This window comes from Oryzias latipes, chromosome 6 (assembly GCF_002234675.1).
Source record: "Oryzias latipes chromosome 6, ASM223467v1".
In the NCBI taxonomy this organism is placed as follows: Eukaryota; Metazoa; Chordata; class Actinopteri; order Beloniformes; family Adrianichthyidae; genus Oryzias; species Oryzias latipes.
The window spans coordinates 524,527-541,638 of record NC_019864.2 but is presented as its reverse complement, the minus strand read 5'-3'; the positions used below and the strand labels follow the sequence as shown (position 1 = coordinate 541,638).

Here is a 17,112-nt window from a genome sequence, read left to right as displayed (position 1 = left end):
TCAGTGCTGAACACACGACTTTGACCATTGTGTAACATTTCTTCTTGACGGCTGCAGCAGCAGGAATTCAGGACAGTTTGGAGTCTGCAGAGGGCCTCAGTGTAAAGGACCCCCTGTGTCTGCAGCAGCACTGCCTGATTCCAGCACTGAAGGTCCTGTTCACCATTCACAGCTCAGAATGTCCACTTTTTAGAAGCACCAGCAGGTTTGGATGAAACCAAACCATGAACAAAATGTTTGTGTATAAGTTTTGGATTCAGTGTTTGTTTTTTCATGTGCCATTAAAAGGAAAAGAATCGAATGGCATTTGCATTATGAAGATAAAATGTACTTTTCCCATAATGCTACAGTCTTAGTCCTTAGAAAATTAATGTCCATATTGTAGATTAAAGTCAAAGTCTAGAATCAAAGTTTTAATGAAGTTAAAAAGTCTGAACAATAAATTTAGAAATAAGTCTGAACTGAAGTTCTCCTGGAGTTCACCCCCGTTCATTTTTTTTTCCATTCATTTTCTATACCGTTTTTTCCTTTCGGGGCCGCTGGAGCCTATCCCGGCCACTTGTGGGCGAAGGCAGGGGACACCCTGGACAGGTTGCCAGTCTGTCGCAGGGTAGAATGTCCACAATCACACACCCATTCACTCTCACACCTATGGTCAATTTAGAGTTGCCAATCAACCTATGAAGCATATTTTTGGATGGTGGGAGGAAGCCGGAGATCCTGGAGAGAACCCACGCATGCACGGGGAGAACATGCAAACTCCACACAGAAAGGCCCCCCATTGATGTTCTGATTCAGGTCCCCCAGCCGGGACTTGGGGGACCGGGGGCCTTCTTGCTGTGAGGCAAGAGCGCTAACCACTGCTCCACCGTGCAGCCCGAGTTCACTCTTGTGTTCTTTAAAAACTTTAATCCTCAAAAGTTTCTCCAGGACAAATCTGTTCCTTGTAGCAGTCATTGTCAGTGTCTCAAATCCATCTCAAACTCCTCCCAGATAAGTTTCCAGGAGTCAGAAAGGGGAGGATATGTTTATGGAACATTTATCCAACAAATTGTCACTGATTTGATCATTTCCTTTCAGTTTTCTGCATACATCTGTCTACACGCTGTTTTCCCCCAACTTAGAAGTCACGTCCTGCTTCTTCTGATCTGCGGAAAGAAAATTGAAAATAATCTAAGATGACTTTGAAACAACTCTGCTACCATTTTCAAAAGATAAGGTTTGGGATCTCCTTTGCAAACTATCCGTGTCATGCAGTCTCGGCCCACTGGTAGCTGCTTGGACAAAGTGGTCCCTTCGTGGTAGATGCTTGGGTTGTCATGTCTGCTCTGCTTCAGCTGAATTTGATCACCAGCGTGAGGGGGTCATCTGTTTCCCTGGCGAAAATTGTCCGGATCATTTCTGAAGGTGTATGAAAATGCCTCCAACCTTTGAAGAAGTTCTCAATGAAGGTTCTGTCTATCTTGCTAGACTTTCCAATGGCTGCGTCAAAGTTGTTGCTGAGGACTCCGTAGATGTTGTCTTTGTCATCCATTCTTCCAAAGAACAGGAAGAGAGCGTAGCAATCTTTGCCGATAGAGGTGCAGAAGTCCACCATCCTCTCGCACAGGTTCTTGTTTCTGGACTCCATCCAGGCCATCCGGATGGATTCACTGCAGTCCTCTGCTGTAACTGGGCTCACCTTAGCTCCGTCCCTCTCGGGCAGGTGCAGGACCCGTACAGCAATCTGGGTTTTGGGGTTCTTGGTGGGCTTCTCCAGTATGGCCCATACCCAGTCAGCACCCAGGAGTATTTGCTGCTCGGGGGTCATGGCCGTGCAGTTGAAAATGTCTGTCAGGTTGATGTTGACGCTTTGAGTTATGTAAGTCATCAGGAAGACCTGTTAGAAGAAGAGATGTGGATTTTTGATCAAGTATTTTTGAAGTACTCTTGAGTTTCTACCTGTGTTAGAGTGTGGGGACTTGGTTGAAACTTGGCCTCTGGATCTTTGAAGAGAAGAAACTCCTGGGTTCTGGCTGAGGCAGTCGAGATGCAGTTACTGATGAGAGGTACGGGATCATCAGGCCTGGTGATCAGGGGCTTCATCAACATGCTGAAAATGCTTGGTTGATGTTTTGTATGGGGGTCCAAAGAAGGTCTGCTGTTGTTGGTCAACAGGAAGGCATCGTTCTTGGAGGAGTTGGAGGTGGGAATGCTGATCTTTTGACCCATAGTGGAGTGTTGAAGGATGTTAGAGAGCAGTCTCCCTAAAACACTGTTGAGATTACAGTTACGCATTTAAAAACGGTTCACTTCCCTCTTAAGGCTGTTTTCAGCTTTAAAGCTCAGCTGTACTGGTTTAGTTCATTGCCCTCCATCATTCTGGTCCAAACATCTGGACCGACTCACCAGGATGGTTCTTGGAGTTCCTGCAGGTCCAGTAACTGCCGTCTGCTGCTGTCTTGTGTCCTGCTGAGAAACACACCGTCTGCATGTTGATCTGTAGGTGAAGTTCAGCATCAACTGTCTTTATTTGTGCTGCACTTCCAGCTGGGGATATTGGGTCTCTGGCTGTGGGGGCGTGGCGTTTGAGGGCTGCAACTAGCCGAGTCAACAAAAAACTTGTATTACAAGTTAACTTAGAAGAAGGAATAAGCCTGAAGGGTTTGATTAGTAAATAAAACGATTAAGTGTCCCTTTTGAGAAGGCAGAGCTGAATGAAGGCATGCAGCTCAGAGGAGAAGCTGATGCTTTCTTAACCCTTGTGCTATCCTAGGCACTTTAACATTGGGAGTTGGGTCATCTAGACCCACTAGACAGAGCTCTGAACCTTTTTCTTGAATGATTTGTGATCTTCACTGGTGTCCATGGATTACATGAAATCTTTCCACCTTTATCCACCTTTGTCATGGTAGGGAGAACACGTCAATGGAAGGGGGGAGGTCATCTAAGATAGCACAAGGGTTAAGCAGTAATGTCTCTGGAAACAAAGACATGACTCTCATGCATGTGTTCATTGTTGCTGAGCTTCCTTTACTCTGATCTGGATTTCTGTTGCATGTCTTTATCAACAGCATCTGTCTGGCTTCATGTTTTGAGGGGGTCAGTGGAACTAAGCTGCAGTTCTGCTATAAATGTCAGTGTGAGAGTAAGCATTCACAGTTAGTACTTATAAAACTCAAAAATTAGAAACAAAACTGGTCCTTTTCTTTCAAAAAGGAGCAGTTTTCCCTCCACAGGACGGGTTTGATGGAAAAGAGGAGACTCTACTGCAAAGCTGAGAAATCTGCTTTATTATTATTATTATTATTAATAATGTGGAATTATAAAGTAAGACAAACCTGATACATGTGCCTAAATAACAAAAACCTGAGTTACATTCCATCACAAGTGGGGCACGCATGTGACAGAAACCCAGGGCACGAGGGCCCCAGCTTTGTCTCCTTTGACAGTCATCTGAAGGAAAAACATCCAACCAACCAGAGCTGTGGCCATGAAGGTCTCAGGCTAAATACATCAAATTACATTTTTGATGTGATGATTACCCATAATGCACCTCTCTAAACCTCAGCAGGAATGTGCCTCCTTTAGCATCCAGTTGCTTTTTTGTTCTAAAAAACAAAAGTTACTTGTATTTGCAGTTTAATCATGAAGGTTGTGTCTTTTTTTTTCATGTCTGATAGTATTTTGTCGACATATTTACTGATTTTTTTTTTTTAATGAACAACAATGAGCCTTTTAAAGCTAGAATCTCACATCTTCACATTCCTTTATTGTCTGAAGTTGCACAGAGTTTGAATAACCCTAAACACACGCATACAGTTCTTGTTTATATTTAGAAAAGTAAAGGTTGTTGTGGTTCAGAAAAATTGGTCACCCTTTCATTTTCATAAAACATTTTCTTCACAGGAGCCTGTGGAGCTGAACACAAAAAAATAATTTCACTTATTACAGCTTTTTAAAAACATTTTCAAGTCACAAATCCGTGTCTGTGATGAAAAATGCTCGATCAAAATGAAACAGTAATGCAAGTTTGTCAGGATTTTGCAGAGGCAGGGCCGGAGCTACACAGCTCTCTACATAAAGAAAATTAATATACAAACAATGTCCAGTTTTCTTCATCAGTAAGAATCCCAAATGAATCACAGCAATGTTTTTCTATTCAGGTTTTCCACTGCTGTATTTACTGTATTTCTTCATTCTTTTTATTTCAGTGATTTGTTGCTTTAACAGGAACTTTTTAAAAACTTTTTGTCAGGCTGTGGAGCACTTTGACTGTGACAGAGACGCTGCTTTTATAGTCCACTAAGTTTCCACAGATGGGCTTTCTTGTAATATTGGATGCATGCAGAATTTTTAATTTCATAAATAAGGTTGTCAAACAACGAGTTTCACTTTCATCCTCATCACAACACTCGTCTGACATTTGAACATTAGAGGAGTTTGAGCTTCTTACTCCTTAATCAAATCCAGTTCAATGAAAGCATCTTTATTGTGTTCTTGAACTTAAAAGGCTCAGAAATTCTGCAGAGCCGCTAAAGAATAAACGGAAAACAAAGCAACTCGTTCTGATCCACAGTGCAAGTCAAAATTTCATAAAACATAAATATTCTTTAAATGAGCAAAAAAAATCTGCAAGTGGAGTTAGAAAAATGGTCATACCAAGAATTATTCAAAGGAAAACATGGAGACCAACACCTCTGTCATGTCTGCTCTGTTTGTGCATCTGCCCATGATGAAAAAATCAACACAATCCTGAGCAATGGAAGAGCTAAAGTAGAGGGACTTCTTATTTCAGACACACACTGATCAGTATACGTAGTTAAGAGTGGATTGATTAGGAAAGCAGGAATGGTGGTTTAGTCTTTAGAGAGAGGCTGGTAAGTTGAAGTGAATGCAGGCGTGCGGCAGTGAGGCTCCTGTGGCAGTTTCTCCACGCTGCAGGGTTAGACCGGATCAGCGGCAGGTCTCTGAGACCATTCACGGCTCCATCAAACCAGCGCCGTCCGAGACCGCCTCAGCTCCTTACGCAGCTCGTCCCGGCTCAGCAGGTACTGGAGGCAAAGCATTATGGGAGTGGGAAACTGGGATTACAGCGCGACAATTCCACCAAGTATGTTTGTCCAAATTCTGGACAAATGAACACTTTGGAAAACAATCTCCTGAGATAGAATGACTCCTTATTTTCAGAGGAATCTTAATTCAGACCTCTTTCAGAGTTTGTGTGTACAGTGAGACGCCAGAATCAAACTTCTTATTGACATGAATCACTCCTACACGGAGCAGTACTGTTTTTATGCCCTTCATACAGCAGCTGACAACGGCTTACCTTGCTTTTGCGTTTTTGCCCATTTACTATCACATTATTAATATTATTATTATCACATTTCTCCTGATAATGTGATAGTGGATGTCATCATCATTGGAGGACAAATGTCATTATGTGTTGACCCAAATTAAACTTTTTTTTAAATTTTTCTACAAAACAAGGCTGGAAGAGAAAAGGTCCAACACCAGAAGAACTGTTCAGTTTATCATTGATTACTTTAGCCATGGTCTGATTGTGGTGATGTTGTCGATCATACACAACATTTAAATCAGTCATTTGAGGAGAAGGTTACAGTTACAGCTGCGCAGAGACATACTGTCTCATGGTCTCGCTATCGTGAGAATAAAACTTGTTTTATCAGGATAACGACCTTACCATGAGAAAATCGGGGGTGGGTATATGGCAATATCATGAGAAAACAAAGTTATCACAAGAAAATGGAGGGGGAAGGCAGTCCGTTTGCGGCTTCCACACCTTGACCTTTAATGTTACCCAAAAAATGTATTTTTACATAAAACAGTCCTATTTCAGGGGAGGATTACCAACTAAAAGGTTCATTTGACATGAATGTAGAACCAAATACTTGGTAGGATTGTAGAGATACATGATGTTAGTGTCAAATTAGAGTATTTGCATTGTGTCTGTTTAATAAACGATACTTTGATTCTTTATAGAAAAGCTTAAGGTCAATTGAATTTAAAGTTTTTCCTCATCATCCTGGCATACACACGCACGCACACACACACACACACACCCACACACCCACACACACACGCACACACACACACACGCTCAGTAGAAGCCCCAGTGATCAAAACTCCCAAATTCAACGAGATGAAAAAAACATACATTTTGTGCCAATACCGAAATTTGCACAGGGACCTTTAAAACTGCTATATAAACTATTTTTAACGGCCTACATCATGAAAAATCTTTTTTCTTTTAGCTTTTAAGTGTAATATAACGTTCATTCCTCACTATAAACAACCCCAAAGTGATAATTTGATGGGTTTATGTATTTCTGAGTATTCCTCCATGGAGCTTGCGGTGATCTGCTAAAACACTTTCCTTTTACTTTCACAATATGCACATCAGTCTTTACAAAAGTTTGGATGTTTTGTTTTCGTGGGTGAGACGCAGACACGCTGCCGAGGCCAACTCTACGTTGATGTCAGGAAATGGGCGGCACCCACACGGAGTGAAAGGCGGGGCCTCAGAGATCGAGTTGTCTTACTTCGGGGTAGGAAAATGAAAAAAACTCAGATTTCCTTAAAAAAACTGGTTATTTAATGTGGCACATAAACATGGATATAGTTTACTCTGAAAGGCTTAAGAAAAGCATGATATACTGTAGGTCCTTTACATGGACTTCCGTATTTTGGTCCCCATCCCTTGACTGTATAAACAGATTGTAATCCCCATCATGTAATGCATTCCAACTCAAACACGCAAAAAGTCCTTCCTCTGTAATGTGCACAAGTGTATGTGTTGTTGCTTCTTACTGTAAGGTTGTTGATGCTTTCAGACAAAGCTTCTATTTGCAGTATGGTGCGCTCTGCATTGACCATCTGCAACACACACACGGTGGGTCACAGTCACGCTGATCTCAGCAAACCACAATTGTTATTAATGCGTCTAGAAATGCGTCTCCCAGAGGTGCTGGCGCGCTGGGCGACAGTGGTTGGAGCTGACGCTGTATGCCTCCCATCAGAACAGGCGTGCCGCTGTTCTAATGGGAAGCCGTCGAGCTCATCATGGGTGAAGAGGGTGTGACAGCCGAATGACAGTGAAGATAATGATGAAGAAAGCAGGTTAGAGGTTGATGCAGGTTAACCAGGCATGCACCGTTTCAGACTCACGTGGTCGTCTTCATAGCAAACATGGCAGGTAATCCAAAAATAACGTTTTTAACAAAATTTGGAATGAAATATGAGGTACATTTGATAGGAGCAAAACACTTTCCTACAGATGGTTTCTGTTCAGAAAAAACCCCACAGACACACTTAACTGTGTTTTATTAAATGTTTTCGCCTGCACATGAATACATGCAATCTTTCTGTTTGCAGAGTTTCTCCGCTATAAAAATCTTCTTACGGATAGTTATGTAAATGATGATTAAAAAAAAAGAAAAATCATGAGCATCAAACAAAACACATTTCATCTGCACAGTTAATACATAAATAATAAATACAGTCCCTCTGGGGTTCTGTGCAAATATTGCACAAGTTTTAGTCAAAGAAGTTAGAAAAGTCAAAATGATGCAAATCTGATGGATAAAATCCTGGAGTGTTGAGGAGTGGATGGCTTGGATTTGTTTGGCGTCCATGTTCAAAATTTCATAAAACATAAATATTCTTTAAATGAGCAAAAAAAATCTGCAAGTGGAGTTAGAAAAATGGTCATACCAAGAATTATTCAAAGGAAAACATGGAGACCAACACCTCTGTCATGTCTGCTCTGTTTGTGCATCTGCCCATGATGAAAAAATCAACACAATCCTGAGCAATGGAAGAGCTAAAGTAGAGGGACTTCTTATTTCAGACACACACTGATCAGTATACGTAGTTAAGAGTGGATTGATTAGGAAAGCAGGAATGGTGGTTTAGTCTTTAGAGAGAGGCTGGTAAGTTGAAGTGAATGCAGGCGTGCGGCAGTGAGGCTCCTGTGGCAGTTTCTCCACGCTGCAGGGTTAGACCGGATCAGCGGCAGGTCTCTGAGACCATTCACGGCTCCATCAAACCAGCGCCGTCCGAGACCGCCTCAGCTCCTTACGCAGCTCGTCCCGGCTCAGCAGGTACTGGAGGCAAAGCATTATGGGAGTGGGAAACTGGGATTACAGCGCGACAATTCCACCAAGTATGTTTGTCCAAATTCTGGACAAATGAACACTTTGGAAAACAATCTCCTGAGATAGAATGACTCCTTATTTTCAGAGGAATCTTAATTCAGACCTCTTTCAGAGTTTGTGTGTACAGTGAGACGCCAGAATCAAACTTCTTATTGACATGAATCACTCCTACACGGAGCAGTACTGTTTTTATGCCCTTCATACAGCAGCTGACAACGGCTTACCTTGCTTTTGCGTTTTTGCCCATTTACTATCACATTATTAATATTATTATTATCACATTTCTCCTGATAATGTGATAGTGGATGTCATCATCATTGGAGGACAAATGTCATTATGTGTTGACCCAAATTAAACTTTTTTTTAAATTTTTCTACAAAACAAGGCTGGAAGAGAAAAGGTCCAACACCAGAAGAACTGTTCAGTTTATCATTGATTACTTTAGCCATGGTCTGATTGTGGTGATGTTGTCGATCATACACAACATTTAAATCAGTCATTTGAGGAGAAGGTTACAGTTACAGCTGCGCAGAGACATACTGTCTCATGGTCTCGCTATCGTGAGAATAAAACTTGTTTTATCAGGATAACGACCTTACCATGAGAAAATCGGGGGTGGGTATATGGCAATATCATGAGAAAACAAAGTTATCACAAGAAAATGGAGGGGGAAGGCAGTCCGTTTGCGGCTTCCACACCTTGACCTTTAATGTTACCCAAAAAATGTATTTTTACATAAAACAGTCCTATTTCAGGGGAGGATTACCAACTAAAAGGTTCATTTGACATGAATGTAGAACCAAATACTTGGTAGGATTGTAGAGATACATGATGTTAGTGTCAAATTAGAGTATTTGCATTGTGTCTGTTTAATAAACGATACTTTGATTCTTTATAGAAAAGCTTAAGGTCAATTGAATTTAAAGTTTTTCCTCATCATCCTGGCATACACACGCACGCACACACACACACACACACCCACACACCCACACACACACGCACACACACACACACGCTCAGTAGAAGCCCCAGTGATCAAAACTCCCAAATTCAACGAGATGAAAAAAACATACATTTTGTGCCAATACCGAAATTTGCACAGGGACCTTTAAAACTGCTATATAAACTATTTTTAACGGCCTACATCATGAAAAATCTTTTTTCTTTTAGCTTTTAAGTGTAATATAACGTTCATTCCTCACTATAAACAACCCCAAAGTGATAATTTGATGGGTTTATGTATTTCTGAGTATTCCTCCATGGAGCTTGCGGTGATCTGCTAAAACACTTTCCTTTTACTTTCACAATATGCACATCAGTCTTTACAAAAGTTTGGATGTTTTGTTTTCGTGGGTGAGACGCAGACACGCTGCCGAGGCCAACTCTACGTTGATGTCAGGAAATGGGCGGCACCCACACGGAGTGAAAGGCGGGGCCTCAGAGATCGAGTTGTCTTACTTCGGGGTAGGAAAATGAAAAAAACTCAGATTTCCTTAAAAAAACTGGTTATTTAATGTGGCACATAAACATGGATATAGTTTACTCTGAAAGGCTTAAGAAAAGCATGATATACTGTAGGTCCTTTACATGGACTTCCGTATTTTGGTCCCCATCCCTTGACTGTATAAACAGATTGTAATCCCCATCATGTAATGCATTCCAACTCAAACACGCAAAAAGTCCTTCCTCTGTAATGTGCACAAGTGTATGTGTTGTTGCTTCTTACTGTAAGGTTGTTGATGCTTTCAGACAAAGCTTCTATTTGCAGTATGGTGCGCTCTGCATTGACCATCTGCAACACACACACGGTGGGTCACAGTCACGCTGATCTCAGCAAACCACAATTGTTATTAATGCGTCTAGAAATGCGTCTCCCAGAGGTGCTGGCGCGCTGGGCGACAGTGGTTGGAGCTGACGCTGTATGCCTCCCATCAGAACAGGCGTGCCGCTGTTCTAATGGGAAGCCGTCGAGCTCATCATGGGTGAAGAGGGTGTGACAGCCGAATGACAGTGAAGATAATGATGAAGAAAGCAGGTTAGAGGTTGATGCAGGTTAACCAGGCATGCACCGTTTCAGACTCACGTGGTCGTCTTCATAGCAAACATGGCAGGTAATCCAAAAATAACGTTTTTAACAAAATTTGGAATGAAATATGAGGTACATTTGATAGGAGCAAAACACTTTCCTACAGATGGTTTCTGTTCAGAAAAAACCCCACAGACACACTTAACTGTGTTTTATTAAATGTTTTCGCCTGCACATGAATACATGCAATCTTTCTGTTTGCAGAGTTTCTCCGCTATAAAAATCTTCTTACGGATAGTTATGTAAATGATGATTAAAAAAAAAGAAAAATCATGAGCATCAAACAAAACACATTTCATCTGCACAGTTAATACATAAATAATAAATACAGTCCCTCTGGGGTTCTGTGCAAATATTGCACAAGTTTTAGTCAAAGAAGTTAGAAAAGTCAAAATGATGCAAATCTGATGGATAAAATCCTGGAGTGTTGAGGAGTGGATGGCTTGGATTTGTTTGGCGTCCATGTTTACTGCTGTAATCCAGAAAGGAGAAGCTCTCCTGTGGGTCAGGGAGGGGGGGAGGGGGGGGGGTCATGGCACAAGTTTGGAGACGGGGGGTTAGTGAAGCGCCTGACTCAAAGTGTGCTGGATTTGAGGTCTTAGCTCCCTGCAGCCAGGGGAGTCAGAGTAAGGCACAAGGTGGGGTACTTTCAGGGAGCAGGATGGGGGGGGGGGTATTGTGGGCGGAAAGCAAAGGAGGCAAAGAAGCAGCGCCGACAGCATATTGGGGCGACAGCACAGCTGTCGATGGGGCTGACGCGGCGTCCGTCAGCTGTGGTCAGGTGTGTTGTCATTGCGATGTGTCAGCTTTGCTGTCCTCAAGCCCCACCTGGTCCCTGGCGGGCTCCCGGTCCAGGATGGGACTCAGGCCCCTGAAGCCGGCGTATGGCCGCACCTGAACACCGTTGGCCGCAGACTGTCCTGACTGAGATGTGGGCGACTCCATGGGACAGACGTAATCTCTGGACTCGTCCGACCGCCGCCTCCTCAGGTGCGTCAGGTTGGAAAAGCCCAGCTTTTTCGGCTGCGGGGAAAGAGGAGAAAAAATATTTGGTTGCACTTTATAAAAACTATCCGTTATATTAAGAAACTGTTATTAAATGAATTTTAAATGAGTTCTATAACAGTTACCAGTTTGTTGAGGATTTGTAAATGTACCTTATAGATGGCTAACAAGCTGTTAGTGAGTTATATATGACTTGTTAACTATTATTTATACCTTCAATAAGTAGTAATATATCATAAACAAGCTATTAATAAATTAGTTACTAATGAATTTTTAAGTATCAGTTAATAGCTTATTCACTTTGTTGGGATGTTTGTTTAAATTTGCAACTATTCCTCAGTTATTAATGTTAGTATGTGAGGAACATTTTCAACTCTACTCACACTATGTTATTCATCTACTTAATACCAAAGAAACTTTGTTGGACAGCAAATGGATGAAACAAGTTTATGGAACAGAGATTTCATTTGCTTTGATATCATTCATCCTTTGGACCTGGAGCCGTCTGATTTCACCAGGTATGATCCAGTTTTCTCTAAACTGAGTTCAAGCACCTGCCCGTTCTGTTTTCTAGTGTTTTTTCAGAGAAACATGTAGTTAATATCAACTGAGTGTCTTCTAAAACTGAACTCTGACACATCAGTGGAAACAAAGAGCTCCATCGGCATTTAGCTTCACAGGGACATAAGGCTGTTTCCCAAATTCATCATTGAAACATAAAACCAACCAGGAGGCCTGACGAGAGGCTTTACTCCATCTCTGAAACACACAGGCAGAAGTGCATACATGCATCTGAGAAGCGCACATGCACATGTATAAAGGAGGCGCCAGCTGTCAGTCTGCATATGCCGATTATAAGACATCCATCTCTCAGAAGAGGCTTCTCCTTTTAAGCCGTCTGTGTTCTTAGCAGGAGAGTGGTGGGGTTAGGACCAAACATCACAAGCTAATAAATATTCAATCAAACTGAAGCATCATTTTGTAGCAAAAAACACGTTTTTTTTTGTCGTCTAGAATTGTGAATCGTGTGTTCTGTCTTTACGATCTAACCTGAAAAGTGAAACTGAAGATGTCTCACATCCCAGTCTTTCATCGGTTAAACGCTGAGAATCTTCCATTGGTTCTTCTGGTATTTTCAGCTCATTTGATCTCCTTTTAATTGTCTTGGAATGAGAATGTTCAGCCGATTCAAGTTCTGTTCTTTTAAATATTCAAATGTTTTATGCTTGTTGGAAATCAATTAAAAAAAGCTTCAAATATTGCATAAAGTTCAGCAGACTGGGAGAACCTAAAGCAGCAGCAAAGAGGTCCGGGAGAGCTGAAAAAAACAGGCTGGGGGATGGACCTGGGGGTCCAGGGTGGGACAGGATCAAAGACAGTTTTATAAATAAATGTTCCCACGGGTCACAGCAGTGCAAGAATAGGCACCGCAAAGAGCTGGAAGGTCCAAACAGCCATTAAAAAGTGTTGCTCGGGACAGTTTATTGACTCAAATATCCACATTGTAATGGATGATCTTTTGCTGTGTGACTGTGCACCTTCTCTGCACACAAACACAACACACGGCGGCACATCGGGTGCAGAAGCCGTTGGAACTGGAGGCCAGTTTCATGTGAGCAGTAAGGGGAAAGATTGCAGCTTCCATGAGCATGTCGGCTAAGCATGCAAACAAAATGCCTGACGTGCTCGTGAAGACGGAAAGCCCTGGGGGAGGAACCATTCTCCAAACAAACCCACTCCAGTCCAGCAGTTCATTAAGTGAAGCAGCTTCTGTTTGTTGGCAGAAGGATATCCTGCACTCAAACAGGGATAGAACGGACAAACTTAAGAGGGGAGGGCAGCTCAAACAAAGAGGAGCTCAAGTGGAGTCACAAAGACTTCCCTTTTTGTTGACTGAACATGGAGTGACAGACTGTGGCTGCTCCCGCCTGTTCTTTGGCTCTTCTGGATCACACAGACTGAGACCTGACAGGCCTTGTTTGGGTTAGTTCTCATACATTAGTCAGTGAACATGGTGCCGTCCTTGCTCCGGTTTCTGCCGCCTCACCTTGACTTTGGCTGTGATGTTCAGAGGAGAGTACCCAGGCGCTTCGGTGTACTCCCTCTTCTCCTGCTGAGCCTGCTCGCCCAGCAGGTTGTTGAAGTTGGTGGTAAGGTGGCGCCTCAGCAGCGTTTTCTGAGGGGAAATGTTCAGCAGCATGGCCAGAGTGTCTGCGTTAAAGCGAGGCTCCAGCATCTGTTGGACGACACATGAGGTCAAACACTGTTTCTGGGCTTGTTATTTCTGGCTGACATAGCTGTGCCACTGGATGTGCTCACAATCAGCCCCCCATGCACGCCGCTGCCCCTCAGGTTAGGAGCATACTCTGCCAGGTCCACAGATCTTAGCCACTCCATGACTCTGTGGTTGGACCACTGGACTACCTCGCTGGGAGTAAACTGGCTCTGAAACACAAATACATTATTGACATGATGGCACATTTACAGAGACTTTTTAAAGTCTTGTTTAAATCTGAGTGGAACAACCAAACTGTTAAAGTTCACAGAGAAGGTGTGAAAATGTCCGTGTCCCACGGATGTTAACCTATAGTAGTTTCTGAAATCACCATTGAGATTGCCAACGACATAGGCTGTTTATAATGTGGCAGGAAAGACAAAATCCCCCATTATCATAGTTTTCATTCAAAATTTAACGTGAGAGTTTCAAAAAGGTTTTGATTTGAAATAAACAGCATTATTTGTTCCTTTTTTGGGCGGTACCTCATTGCCAGGCCTACGCTTGAGGCAGTTGGGGTTGAACTTGTTGACGTGGAGGACATGAATGGCGCACTTGATGCTGAGGTGGTGCAGCTGGCTCGTCACTTTAAGGAACAACAAGTCATTCTAGGATGGAAAGGAAAACAAAAAGAATGGATGAAAAAACAAATTTTGGATCTTCTCTTCTGTTAATCCCAAGTGAAAGCATTTAGACGTTCAGCTCTGTTTACTAACTCACCACAGTGAGAAACTGCAGCATCTGTCCATCCACCCGTCCCTCACTAAACTGGTCTTTGTACTGAGGAAGGCCGATGTCGTCCAGCCAGCCTGGAACCCAGAACCACCACAGATTGGATAAGAAAGCACTTTAGGCTGGACTTCAGTCAGAGTCTGTGTGCGTTTTCGTACGTGTGACCCAGATGTAGTCGAGCTCCGCCGACCTCTCGGGCTGCTTTCCTGTGAGCGTCCTGATGGCCAGCTGGAGCTTCTTCCTGTGGAGGGGGTGTTTCAACGACAGCTCCTGCAGAGAAAGCAAGATCATCAGGTCTACCTGAAGAGACCAGTCAGGGTGAACCGCCTCACTGAAACGGCGCTGATGGAAGAGACAGAAGGGGTGTGAGGGCGAGACTAAACAGCTGCCTGAGAAGCACAGACAGCCGTGACTAAACTCCAAGCAGACAGACGGATGACCACAAGAATCAGACAGGTGGAATTAGGGAAGATGTGAGCGGCAGCGTGCAGGTGGAGCAGCACGGCTGCTGTTCAGTGCTAAAAAACAAACCTTCTCCAGGTCCTGGGGGCTGGCCGAGAGCAGCGTCTGCCCGCCGCTGACCCACCGCCGAGCAAAGAGGCCATACTGACCCAACCCAATGTCCTCCAGCCAGTCACACACCTGATCCACGCTCCACTTGGAAAAGGGCAATTTTAGATCTCTGACATGAAAAACAAACACCAGAAAATAAGTGTTTTAAATGAGACTTCAGACTTTAGATCATGTTTGGGGAGCATCACTCCCTTTAATCAGGAAATATTAGTTTGGTTTTCTTTAAAGACCTCAAGCCAAAAACTCTCAACCTGAATCCACCGTGAATGCAACTTTATTATCAGTATACGTGTAACATTAATCTTTTGGCTCCTTTCTCCCGAATAAACTTTCTAAAACATTTTCTTTTTGTTAACTTTGAAAGGCTTTCAATTTAGCGGTTGGAGCAGCCTCTGTAAGAACGAGGCAAATGTGCTTAAGACACATGACAGAGGAGAACGACTTGACAAGCGTCAAGAGTACATCATAGATAGACAGAATCCAGTAGATTTCCAAAATAAAACTTCCTTCAGAATAAGAAAATAACTCTTATTTCATAAAAAATGTATTCTTTAGGGTGCCAAAAGTAATATTATATGCTGTACATGGATATAGTTTAAGAATAGCACGATGTAGGCCCTTAAAAGTGGTCTGTGTCCTAAAAAGGGTGGGGGTCCCCTAGATTAGAGAACAAAGGGGAAAATTCAAAAACAAGAGTGTCTTTCTTATGATAAATGAGTCATTTTGCTTTTACAATAGAGTGGGAATCTGAAAGGTAACATAAAATCATCTCAAGGTCTTTCTTACAAAAGAGCAATGTCTTCACCTGTTCTATTAGAAAAAGGTTTAAACGATATTGCTCCTGGGCATCTGGTGACTTTGGAAGAAAGACCACATCCGGTGGTAAGGGTTGGCTCCCCACCCATAACTTTTTTTCCAACTCAGTGAATTTGAAAGGATGGGCCTCGTGGAATGAACTGATAAATACCATTTATGAAGTTTCTCTGCATATTTCCTTAATAAAAGTCTGTTCATAGCTTTGGAATTGTGACTGCTTTGATTGTTATGCAACTTTCTGCAGACTTGCTCCACTTTGGTCAAAAAGGTTCAAGTGATACAGTTGATAGAAGTGACTGAAGGTGCTGATGCACCAATCATGGAGAAGCTTTGCATCCGCAGAAACTCACAGATATTCCTTCCAAACACGAAGAAGCAAACCTGGTTTTTCCTGAGTGGGCAAGTCTTGGTCCGGCTGTAGCTCTGAAGCCCCCCCTCTTAAAATCTCCCCCCTCTTGGTCATGGATCTGCACAGGACTGCCAGACTGACTACGGCGAATCCTGGAGACAGAAGGATTGTTGAGTTTTGGAGAACACAAAGGAATATGCGGCAGCTTTACAAAGACGTACTTCCCCCAGAGCTTCCTGATGCCTCTGTGGGTCTTCCGGTTCTCCGGCGAGACCGGAGACTGCTGGCCCGAGTCCATCCCGGAGGACAGGGGGGAGTGGTCAGACAGCATGTCCAGCTTATCTGAGGGCTCTGACATAAAAAGAGGAGATACTGAAAAGCTGCACTTCTATGAGACATGATCATAAAATGCATTGTCCCACACTGACGGGATAGAATTCTGCATTTGATCCCGAATTACCAGAATAAAATACATGTTTTAAAGTAATCTGTGGGATAAGTGATTAATATCCTCTGTATTTATGTATTTCAACACAGTCTTAAGGCTGCCAATGACTTTTATCAATATTACAAAATATTCCTTGGTCACGTTTGTGTAATTGAGAAGCAATTTCCAAGGAAAATTGTAGCTACATCTAACCCAGCCAGCAAAGGCCAACTGAGCCGCATATGGTTCAACCCTTGTGCTGTCCAAGGCACTTTTCTTCCTTCTACAACTTTTGGCTGTAGAAGGAAGAAAACCCACACATGCAAGAGGAGAACATGCAAACTCCACACAGAAAGAACCCAGAATCTTAATGCTGTAATGACAGAGCGCTGACCATTTCGCCATTGTACAGGCCCCCCGGGTGTTTTAGGGAAAGTAAAAGTTAGACAAAGGTTTTAAACATGCAGCATTTCATGATCTTTGCTCTCAACATTCATTCATCTGTCTGTATTTTTTACCCACCAGTGTCATAAAGGTCATGTTTTCCTGGAGATCCTGGAGCAGAAAAGGTTAGTAAACGAGGAGAGCCATAATATAAGAAGGAAAAAAAAGAGACCAGCATTATTAACACTCATCAACCTTTAAATAAAAGGATGAAAAAAAGGTTTAGATTTCAAAGTGCCATGCAAACAA

The 17,112-nt window shown here is 42.7% G+C and overlaps 2 protein-coding genes across 4 annotated transcripts in view; both read right to left on the bottom strand.

Moving 5' to 3' along the window:
* Positions 1–816: 816 nt before the first annotated feature.
* On the bottom strand, positions 817–2,824 carry rep15 (RAB15 effector protein). Its single transcript, XM_011492349.3, has 3 exons — positions 2,389–2,824; positions 1,942–2,254; positions 817–1,879 (listed from the first exon to the last, which is right to left on the bottom strand). Exons 2-3 carry the CDS (start codon positions 2,209–2,211, stop codon positions 1,334–1,336), a joined length of 816 nt encoding a protein of 271 aa, XP_011490651.1. The 5' UTR covers positions 2,212–2,254; positions 2,389–2,824; the 3' UTR covers positions 817–1,333.
* A 425-nt stretch (positions 2,825–3,249) lies between these two features.
* Positions 3,250–17,112, bottom strand: part of LOC101162415 (liprin-beta-2) — a 106,736-nt gene continuing 92,873 nt past the window's right edge. The window contains exons 21-33 of one of the 3 annotated variants that reach the window (XM_023955413.1): positions 16,942–16,974; positions 16,214–16,343; positions 16,025–16,144; positions 14,786–14,936; positions 14,413–14,524; positions 14,243–14,331; positions 14,008–14,130; positions 13,567–13,692; positions 13,295–13,483; positions 11,071–11,265; positions 9,883–9,948; positions 6,811–6,876; positions 3,250–5,033 (exon numbers count right to left, since the gene is read on the bottom strand). In XM_023955413.1, coding sequence (XP_023811181.1) covers positions 4,971–5,033; positions 6,811–6,876; positions 9,883–9,948; positions 11,071–11,265; positions 13,295–13,483; positions 13,567–13,692; positions 14,008–14,130; positions 14,243–14,331; positions 14,413–14,524; positions 14,786–14,936; positions 16,025–16,144; positions 16,214–16,343; positions 16,942–16,974 — 1,463 coding nt within the window. In that variant the 3' untranslated portion in view covers positions 3,250–4,970. Of the gene's footprint in view, positions 6,877–7,640; positions 8,106–9,882; positions 9,949–11,070; positions 11,266–13,294; positions 13,484–13,566; positions 13,693–14,007; positions 14,131–14,242; positions 14,332–14,412; positions 14,525–14,785; positions 14,937–16,024; positions 16,145–16,213; positions 16,344–16,941; positions 16,975–17,112 lie in introns of those variants that run through there. The other 2 variants (XM_023955412.1, XM_023955414.1) reach the window with 2 other exon arrangements.